The 10,769-nt window shown below is 50.1% G+C and overlaps 1 protein-coding gene across 1 annotated transcript; it reads left to right on the top strand.

Moving 5' to 3' along the window:
* Nucleotides 1-1,590: 1,590 nt before the first annotated feature.
* LOC130016037 (GTPase IMAP family member 5-like) lies at nucleotides 1,591-4,539 on the top strand. Its single transcript, XM_056106791.1, has 3 exons — nucleotides 1,591-1,706; nucleotides 3,157-3,205; nucleotides 3,606-4,539. The coding sequence occupies exons 2-3, from the start codon at nucleotides 3,163-3,165 to the stop codon at nucleotides 4,496-4,498; spliced, it is 936 nt and encodes a 311-aa protein (XP_055962766.1). The 5' UTR covers nucleotides 1,591-1,706; nucleotides 3,157-3,162; the 3' UTR covers nucleotides 4,499-4,539.
* Nucleotides 4,540-10,769: the final 6,230 nt, after the last annotated feature.

Genomic DNA, 10,769 nt, shown 5'->3' with positions numbered 1-10,769 from the left:
ATTGCCACTCAATGCCTCTTTTGCAAACCACAACACCCAAAAGGAGAGAGAGAGAACAAAAGGGAATACCCTGCCATAGAGGCAGGGTGGTATGGGGGGATGGGGGTGGGAGGGATACTGGGACCCGTGGTGGTGGAAAATGCACACTGGTGGAGGGATGGGTGTTTGATCATTGTACAGTTGAAACCCAAGCACAAAAAATTGTAAATTCACAACTGTACCTCATGGTGTTTCACTAACAAAAATTAAAAAAAAAAGTAAATGATGGAGAATGGGCACTGGTGGAGGGATAGGTACTGGATCATTGTATAACTGAAACCCAAGCACAAAAATTTGTAAGTGTACAACTGTACCTCATGGTGTTTCACTAATAAAAATTGAAACAAACAAACAAACAAACAAACAAAAACCCCCTGCGTTTCTCTGCTATATGGATAAAACTGAAGGACATCATGCTGAGATCAGATAGAGAAGTGAACCAGAGGGAGAATGAAGACCATCTTGCTCATATGTGGTGTATAAGATGCAGATTAAAGAATAAACAACGGCCAACGGGGATACACTCTGAGAACCGGACTATAGGTCCACTTCACCTAAGGAGAGTGGGGAGGGGACCTAGGGACAGTGGCAGAGCTGACACACTGTGGGTGGGGGTGGTGTACCAACAATATATGCCTCAAACTCAGTCTTGAAATCCAAGGAACAGTCTTGGAAATCCAAGGTACTAAATCAAACATTAAAAAGAAATGAGTCTGGGCCTGGAGCGATAGCACAGCGGGTAGGGCGTTTGTCTTGCACGCGGCCGACCTGGGTTCAATCCCCGCATCCCATATGGTCCCCCAAACACAGCCAGGAGTAATTCCTGAGTGAAGAGCCAGGAGGAACCCCTGTGCATCGCCGGGTGTGATCCAAAAAGAAAAAAAAAGAAATGAGTCTGAACTGGAACATGAGATCCACAGATGGGACTCTTCCATGTCCATCCTCTCCGAGAGGCTTCTGCCTCTCCACTGCAGGAGAGCTGCAGGCCAGCGAATGGAGCAGAGGCCAGCGAGAGAGGCGCAGAGGCCCCATGCCCATAACTACTTGTCCCTTTGCCTACACCTCACCCCGGTGGGCTGGCGCTGTCCTTGGCTCTATGGACATGCAGGTGGAGTTGTTGAGGGCACCGACTAAACCATCTCGGCCTGGCAAGTGGAAGCTTGGGCTCCCAGGAGGATGAGGCACTGGAGAGAGGGATGGAGAGAGGCCACGTAGAGCCTCACGTTAGATTCCTGTCTGAGCTCAGCCTTGGTTGTCTTCTAGAGGGACACACAGCGGGAGAGGCTTGGGGAGAGGTGAGCTGGGTGGATGGGGGCAGCTGATGGCACACACACACACACACACACACACACACACACACACACACACTGTCTGAGTTGAAGGAAGAGGAGCGACTAGCAAAAATGAAACAGAAACATTTGCAACAGCATCAGAAGAAACAGTTACTAGAACACTTCCTTCCTCACCACTTTCCCCACCCCCACCCCAGCCTTTCCTCTTTGCTGCTTTAGCCTCTGGGGTTGTGTTTTTCATGCGCTTTGTGTCTGGGACATGGTCTTTTCTCTCCTGTCTAGCAGGTAGATTTTGCGACATTCATTTTTCAAATCCCACAACTTTTATGTTCCAAGACCATCCGTGAATCTTCAAGACAATCCGGGACTCACCAGGTACCAGGGGGACTGGGGGGGGGGGCTGCTCTTTTTCCCTGTTCTTGACCCTGTCCCTTTCTCCCTCTATTTCCCTCCCAACCTCCTTCCCTCTTCTCCTCTCTTTAGTTATGCCATCAATATTCTGGGTCAGTGCAAACACTTCCTAAACCTCCGTGTTTTAAAAATTCCGAACTAATTATGGTCAGAACCGCAAACAGCTGCAAGCTGCTGTATTTGTTAGAACCTAAACATTTCACCTGCCTGACGCCTGGCTCTAGACTGTTGGTGATACTAATGGATGTTCATGGGAGGCAATGTTCACAAATGCACACAGTGACTGCAGGGCACCTGCGCAGATTGGAAGCTCAGGCAGGAGTTAATAGTGAATCTCCGGGGTGGAATTTCTGCTTCCTGGGAGATCTCAGGTTTTGGTTGCGGCATCTTGCCTGACTGGATCTGCCACAAGCACTGAAACCAGTCATGGGTGACCGTTTCTCATCAATGACTTCCTGCCCGTCAGTGCTCGTCATCCATTCCCTTGATCTTGCTCTCAGGAACATACCCTGAAAACCCACACTCAGCCTCCAGCCCTGAAGGAAAGGCTTGGAAATGGGGTGCATATTTCCCCAGGGGAGAGGCCTGGAAGCTGTGCCAGGGTCCACCTGAGTGGACCCCTCCCTGAGCACAGGAAGTACACAGTGAAGGGTCAAGAGAAAGGTGGGTGGGACTATGCGGGCATGCGTGAGTGGTGTGGGGGGAGTCTAGGAGAGAAACCTGCACCCAATTACTCAACTACTGTTCCAAGATTCTTTATGCCCCAAACACAGAAGCATAAGATCCTGGCAGTTCCCTGAGCTTGATACCCCTCACCATCCCAACACCCACCCCATCAGAGACCACCTATGTTGGGCCCAATCGCCTCTCCCTCTGTTGGCTAACTTGTCATCGTTTGTTTTAGCCCAATTCCATGCTGAAGGTCCTTCAGTCAGGGGATCCTCTGAGTCTTGGGCAAGTGTAGTGACAGCCTGCCCCAGAGGCACCTGCCCCTGGATATTGAAGGGAGAATCTCTGCTGAGAGCTTACCGTGAGGGGATCCTTCACCAGGCAAAGGAGTCTGGGAATCAGGGTGAGCAGAGAGACAAGATCTTAGTCCAAAACCAGCAGTCCCTGTTTGGTTGTGGGGGAGAGCGTACTTATGTGCTAAGCCGAGATGCAAGGGCTGTGGGTGTGCGTGTGGTGAGTGGGTGGTGGATATACATGCGAGGCTGACTGCATGGCCAGGGCGAGCTCAGGCGGTGCCACAAACGCAGAGATCAGCTCCAGGGTTCAGCCTGGAACCAGCCCTCGGTGATGTGTGGTCTCAGCAGCTCTTTCTTCTCTCTCAACTTCTTCTTTGGAAAAATGGGGTCTTTGTGCTGGCTAGCACCTCCGATTCCATCACAAAGCATCCTGTGTGCTTTCCTTCTAGAACGCCATGGAAGAGCCTCAGAAGGATAGAGAAGACACTGGGAACACAGGTGAGGGTCTAGCAGGCTCTTTTGGACCCCCTAGCCCACATGCACGCAGGCTGGCTCCACCACACTTCCTGACTTGCATGATTCATCTTGACCAAGAAACACGGTTTCCCTGGGAACACAAGCATATGGCCTTTGGCTTTCATATTCTCCATTGAGAGGGTTTTTCCTGATAAAACAGACCAGGCAGAGATTGGAGGGGTAGAAAGTAGGAGACCCAGAACTCCGAGCTGTGGGCTTCTGGGGACCCCACTGTCAGGTCTTCACCTCACCAACTCATTTCTCACAGAACCATCATCTCGTACATGACATTGGACACTGGGGTTTTAGCAGATGAGCTGGGGAGGAACGTGGCCATAACAGCGACATTTGGACATCACTTATACCCTCTGGTACGTCTCAGCTGCTCCAACAGGTACAGACAAAGAGACCTCAGCTCCAGCAGCAACTCCGTTGAGGATCGTCCTGGTGGGCAAATCGGGCAGCGGGAAAAGCGCTACCGGGAACAGCATCCTCTGCCGGTCTGTGTTCGAGTCGCACGTGGGGGCCCAGAGCGTGACCAGGCAGTGCCAGGAGGCCAGGGGCACTTGGGAAGGGAGGAGCATCCTGGTGGTGGACACAGCCCCCATCTTCGACGCCGCGCCCCCCACCCAAGACCTGTACAAGAACATCGGGGACTGCTACCTACTCTCTGTCCCTGGGCCCCACGTGCTGCTGCTGGTCACTCAGCTGGGCCGCTTCACCACCTACGACGCGGTGGCCGCCAGGAGGGTGAAGGAGGTCTTTGGACCACAGGCCATGAGACACGTGATCGTCCTCTTCACTCACAAGGAGGATCTGCAGGGCGAACCCCTGGCTGGGTACCTGGCCAGCGTGAAGGACACGGGGCTGCACGGGCTCCTGCGGGAGTGCGGGAGGAGGTTCTGCGGCTTCAACAACCGGGCCACGGGCGCTGAGCAGCGCCAGCAGCTGGCCGAGCTCATGGGCCAGGTGCAGAGCCTGGAGAGGGAGCTGCAGGGCGGCTTCCTGAGCTCCGAGCTGTCCCGGGAGGCGCAGCTGCTGCTGCAGCAGCAGCAGAGCACGAGGTCCGAGTGCGCGGAGCAGCGCGCGCGCTACCTGGGCCTGGTGCAGCGCGAGGTGGAGAAGCAGCGGCGGTCGGTGGTCGTGGCCCAGGGCAGCGGAATGAGGAACCAGTTGCACAGGCTCCAGCCAGTTTTCGATTCTGACTTCGTGTTTTGTTTTTTGGGGTGCAGCATATTATTCATCGTTATCATGCTGATCTTTTTTGTATTTTGATGTCTCATCGGCATGGCAGCATTTTCCACACCGTCATGCATGTCTCTGTCATCCTCAGCACCACCCTCCGGAGGTGAATTTTGAGGTTGGCAGAGAACATGGGCTGCCCACGATGAGGCTCGTTCCTCTCCCGACACTGATCCCAACACTATTACGGCATCCCTTTACCATTATTTTGAATTTTCCCACCACCACCACCACCACCACCACCACCACCACCACCACCACCACCACCCAAACCTGCCCCTAAAGCACGTACTAAATAAGTTATTTTGATTTATTCCTTATAAAAATATGCTAAAATGCAATGTAGCACTGTCTTCCCATTGTTCGTCAACTTGCTCAAGCGAGCCCAGTAACATCTCCACTGGGAGACGTGTTGTTGCTGTGTTTGGAGTATTGAATACAACACAGGTAGCTTGCCAGGCTTTGCCACGTGGCCGAGATACTCTTGGTAGCTTGCCAGGCTCTCCGAGAGGGGCAGAGGAATCGAATCTGGTTGGCCGGGTCAGCCGCGTGCAAGACAAATGCCCTACCCGCTAAGGAAAGTGTATGAAGATTATTGTATCTCATCCTGGAGCCAGTAAGCCCTTGTATAAGAGATTAATAACATGTTGTGATAAGTTGCCCCTTGTGTGCTGATATAATATATACATCAAAGTAGGTTGCCTTCTACATTACCCCCATCAGATGTGGTGTGCTACTCTTGGTACATCAGTGGGACAGAGCATGAGATGTCATGCAGCTGTGCTCCAGGAATTCTAAAGTTTTATATAGGGTGGTACAGCTAGAGTTGAATTTTTAACTGGACGGTGAATTTGGGTGTGGAGGCATCTCTGTGGTGTTTTGCACTTTTTCTCTTCTGAGATTTATTTGTGAGTCTCTGGATCATGGCCATTAATGAGCTCATATGGCACCAGAGAAAGTTCACAGGCGTGGTCACCAGGCTTCAGGAAGAACAGGGGATGGTGGGGTGGGGGGAGGTAGCCCATTCCTGACTCTGTGAGAGCCTGAAGATTTCAGGAAAGCGACACTTCAGAAGAGAGCAGAGAGCTGTAACAGGTCAGTCAACGAGAGAGTTGTTCCTCTCTTTAGATTCACAACGATGTCAGCAATAAATCCCCGTGTTGCTACAGTTATCTGGGTTTGGACGTCTCATTTCAAACACTTTTAACCTGCATTTGAAATGTTTGTTTTGGGGTCATACCCAGCAATGCTAAGGGCTTATTCTTGACTCTGTGCTCAGTGATTAGTCCTGGCAGGGTTCAGGGGACCCTATGGGGTGCAAGACAAATTCAGGTCAACCAAATGCTAAGCAAGAGCCTTACCCACTTACTTCACCCTGGTCTCTTGCATTTAAAAACATTTGAACTAGTTGAGACTTTTTCACCTTCCTGTGTGCAGCTTATCTTCATTCCAAAGTCCCAGGGCAGAGAAGTGAGGCACATGCTCAGGTGATGCAGAGAGACCTGTTTGTGTCTCAACTCACTGTCACAATCCACACTGTGTGGTTTCTCCTTCAGGCCCATCTTCCTGTCCCACCCCAGCTCTACTGTTACAGCTCAGACTGCCTGCAGAGGTGGAGTCCTCCTCCTCCTCCTCCTCCTCCTCTTCCTCCTCCACCTCCTTATCCTCCTCCTGTCCTGCCAGCCTTCAGCTCCCAAGGGCCACACTGAAGCTCTCTGACCATCCTAAAATACACGCTCCTGCTTAAAAACTCCAGTCAGGTGGCCTCTGGCATGGTCCGTGAACCCCGAGGGGACACACGAGGATCTCCCTGCACCTCTCCCCCATGGGCTGATCTCATCCCCCTCCCTCATGGCCGAAAGCACTGCCCAGATTGGGGAGCGCATCTGCAGACAAACATAACCCTGCCCAGGAGACTCGGCTGAGCCCATGTTCTTCCCTTTTCCTGCACTGTAGCATAATATTGGTTTGTCCTTTCCGTTTTGCCGCAGGGAGCACAGGTTTATTGGGCTACTCCCATCACAGTGCTCTCATTCCTCTGCGTTTATTTGTAACCTCTTTCTTTGTGCTCTGCTTCCCCAATCGGTCAATCACCTTTGTTTCCTAATCAGACTCTGTTAATTTGTAAATTGTTGGGGAATCAGTTTTCCTCCCAATGGTGCCCGCACACGTTGCACACTGGGTTAGGCCAGGTGTGGGACGAAGGATAACAGGTGCGTGGAGAAACACCCTCCGGAAGCAGCTGATGGCTGTTCACTTTATTGCCAGAAACATACATATTTTAGAGGGTCTTGGCTTGCAAGAAAGTCCAACCACATGAAGTTCAGCATTATTGGCCTATCACTGCTCCTTCTCTGCTATGGCCTAGTCCAATCCCAGGTAATTCTAGATGCTGCAGTTAGGATAACTTGCTAAGCATACATGACAGTTTTTGTGTCTAGGTCTCATGTGACTAGGAGGTCGAGTGAGACTCAAGGCTGAATACCTGGTGCTGGCTGACACCCTGTTCTTGCCAACTTTGCCCAGATACTCCCTCTTGCGAGGCTTTGCTTCTGGGCTGCTTTGCAAGGTCAGATCTTATCTGCATCAGTGTCTGTCACCCTGCTCCACAGTAAATATTGCTTTTCTCTTCTCCTTAGGTCCTTTACATAATTAATTCAGAGCAATGGCCTTTTTGTATAGACACAGGAAGACAGTTAATGCTATGCTTTTGTAACTTGGGAGTAAATTGACCCCGAATGATATTCACTCCTGGGCATCTGTTCTCTCAACTTAAGCCTCAGTTGCTCTTACTTCCTAGCATCCCAAAAGCAGAGTCCTGACGAGGGACTGGATGGACCCAGGGCAAGTTGTGAGCTACCCTGGCATCGAAATGGGCCAGGCCAAAGTACCATAATACTGAACTATAAGTTAAGAGCATGGTCATGGACAAATTCTGTCATGATCTATTGGAATATAGCTCCAAATATTTTAGACCTAACATTGGTTTGCCCTTTCCCCATTGCCACAAGAAGTTTAGTTTCATTGAGTCACACCCATCACATTGCCCCTGAGTCACTTCCATTTCTTTCTTTATCCGTAACCACTTCTATGCTCTCCACCCCAACCAGTTAATCAGCTTTCCCCCTAATCAGAATCTGATAATTTGTAAGGTCAGATCCTTCTAGGACACTGAAATTGTATTGTAAGTTAATATTGCCTTTCTCCTCTCCTTATGTCTTTTGAATAGTTTACTTTAATGCAGGCACGTACAGGGTGGTATGGCCATAGACGAAGGGCTGGAGCGATAGCACAGCAGGTAGGGCGTTTGCCTTGCACGCAGCCAACTTGGCCAACCCGAGTTCGATTCCTCCGCCCCTCTCGGAGAGCCCGGCAAGCTACCGAGAGTATTCGATATGCCAGACACAGTAACAACAAAGTCTCCAATGGAGACGTTACTGGGCTCGCTCGAGCAAATCGATGATCAACGGGAGGGCCTTTACCTTTACCTTTTACTTTAATGCAATGTCCTTTTTGTATAGATACAGGAAGACAGTTAATATTATGCTTTGTAACTTAGGATTTAATTGTCTTTGAATATTATTCACTCCCAGGCATCTTCTTTCTCGACTTAAGCCTCAGTTGCCCTTAGTTCCTAGCACCCCAAAAGCAGAGTCCTGACGAGGGACTGAATAGACCCAGGGCAAGCTGTGAGCTACCCTGGCATTGAAATGGGCCAGGCCAAAGTGCCACAATTCTTAACTATAACTTAAGAACTTGATCATAGACAAATGCTATCATGATCCAAAAGTAACAATGACACTAGGACCCTGCTAGGGATAGGAAAACTATCTGGCCTGAACACTGTAGTCTGAGATCGAGATGGTCCTAGGAGAGCAATTCTATAAGTTTAAGGTATTTCTTACTGTATCCATACAAAATGATTAATATTATGAATGTTCATATGTTTGCTGGACAAGGAGAGGAGAAACACATCCAGGGGATTCCGCTCTAGGGTGGGTCAACCTGCTAAATAAGAATCTGTCCTAGAAGTGGCTTTCCCCAAGGGAAAGAACTCTACCCCTATTGATTGTGACCACACCTATTATTACCCCAACCCATCATGCTGGGGGATATAATGAGACTGTAAGAGTGAGCTGGCTGGGGGAATCTGAGGAGAGAGGCAGGAATGAATGGAGAGAGGATTGAAATAAACTGCAACTAAGACCAACCAGCCTGGCCCTCATTCCTTCCTTCGCCTGCCCATCACCATCGACCTCCCCCGGGGTGAGGGAACCAGCATGAGACTACCGAACGTGGGTGGCGGGAGAGATAGACCATTGCTGTCTTTTTGTGTTTACACAATGATCCAAAACGTACAACTAGATAAGGACCCTGCTGGGGTTAGGAAAGATTAATCTGCCTGAGCACTGTAGTCTGAGATCTATAGCTAGAGGTCCCCAGGAGAGCCATCCTACAGGCTTAATGTATCTCTTACTGCATCCACACAAAATAACTAATATTAAGAAGTAGAATTAAGATGTTAATTAAGTTATTGGACTAAGGAGAGGAGAAACACCCCTAAGTGGTGTTTTGCCCTTGAGCAGAAGAAGGGCTTTCATATGTTGATTTTGCTACCAGATGGGGTATGGTAGGAGAGTTTCCTACCCTATGCCTGACTGTCTCCACCAGGGCCCAACAGCTGAAGATCACCGGGGCCCAGCCAAGGCCATGCTGGGACCACTCTCCACACACTTGGATGAGCCTCACGCATAAAAGAACTGGCAGAGGAACCCAGGTGTGTGGGACCCGGGGCTGAGATCTCCAAGCCTGCACGGTTTGGGACTGGACCTGCCAGTAGCTAGATGGTTACACCCACCAACTGCCGTGTAACCCCAACAACGGCCAGGATCCAGAGATTATCACACTCAGCTCCCGGAAGCGTGCGCCCGCACGCGGCCGCGTGACATCTTATCATCTCATTCCTAATTTGGTCAAACTGGCAGGCTACCAAATGTAACCTGCCCACACAGCAGAGTCTGGCAAACTCCCTGTGGTATACCTAATATGCCAAATACCAGTAACAATGATGGGGCTCATTCTCCTAACCCTGAAAAAGCCTTGAATATGGCACTTTAAAAAAAATCTCAGTGCTAGGACGAAGAAGACGTTACTGGCACCTGCTCGAGGCAATCGACGAACAACAGGGTGGTCATGATCGTGGTCGTGATGGGGTATGGTGGCTACCCCCAATGCAGGGAGTTGGTAAGAGACTAGAGAGACCAACGCAAAGAGTGGGGCATGGACAGATGGTGCGCAGAGAGATGAGCAGGAGATAGAAGGAGACAGGAATGAGGGGCAGTGTGAAACTAGAATGGGGAGCTTAGTGAGACTGGAACAGGCGTGTGGGGAGAATGGAATAAACGGCAACTGATCACCAAACAGCTTGGCCCTCGCTTCCTCCTCTGTCCGCCCATGGTATCGGCCGTCCTGGGTGGGGAAGCAGCGCGAGACCACCGAACGCAGGTGGCAAGAGAGAGCTACCGGGGTCCCCTAGGCGCCTGGTGTCTACACTTGGCACACCCCCTTTCTTTCTTTCTTTCTTTCTTTCTTTCTTTCTTTCTTTCATTTATTTTTTTCCTTAAATTTTTTTTTGTAGGAGTACTGCTATTTATTCAGCCACTGATTAGCTGATTGAATTGTGCATGAACTCCACCTTACTTTTTCTTTTCATTTTTTAAAAATTTTATTTATTGAATCACCGTGAGAGCAGTTACAAAGCTTTTGGGTCTAAGTCTCGGTCATACAATGAAACACCCGTCCCTTCACCAGTGCCCATTTTCCACCCCCAATAACCCCCATCCCACACCCTCCCCCTACCTGTGGGGCAGATGATTTCCACATTACTCTCTCTCTACTTTGATCACATTCAATATTTCGACACCAGACCCACCATTATTATTTGAGATTTTACTCCAACACTCAGATCTGCTGAAAAGGCAACAATAGACAATTTGTGTTCTATTGCTGGTTATGAATAACATATGATGTCGTGTGGCTGCAGTAGTGGCTGCGGAATTTTGAAATTCCAAAATTTTAACACTTAAATCTGGAGGGATTTCTGCCAAAAGCCACTGGGTTTCGAGATCTGCTCCTGAGTCTCTGGGATCATGGCCGTTGAGCAGCTTGATGAGGAGCCAGAGAGGCCGTTTGTGGGCGATGACTTGGGGTCTCGTTGGGGTGGGGAGGACAGGTCCGGCTCCACCCCATCCTGTGAGGCCCAACAAGTTTCGTCACTGCAGGCCCAAGCCTGACTGTCCAGTGG

The sequence above is a fragment of the Sorex fumeus genome, unplaced genomic scaffold, assembly GCF_029834395.1.
Source record: "Sorex fumeus unplaced genomic scaffold, SorFum_2.1 ptg000143l, whole genome shotgun sequence".
Classification (NCBI taxonomy): Eukaryota; Metazoa; Chordata; class Mammalia; order Eulipotyphla; family Soricidae; genus Sorex; species Sorex fumeus.
Note: the sequence above shows the minus strand (reverse complement) of the source record. Positions and strands in the feature narration are given on the sequence as shown.

Coding starts and splice junctions, on each gene's coding strand:
- LOC130016037 (XM_056106791.1), top strand. CDS start 3,163: ATGGAAGAGCCTCAGAAGGATAGAGAAGACACTGGGAACACAG. Junction 3,206..3,605: donor AGAAGACACTGGGAACACAG/GTGAGGGTCTAG, acceptor GGTACGTCTCAG/CTGCTCCAACAGGTACAGAC.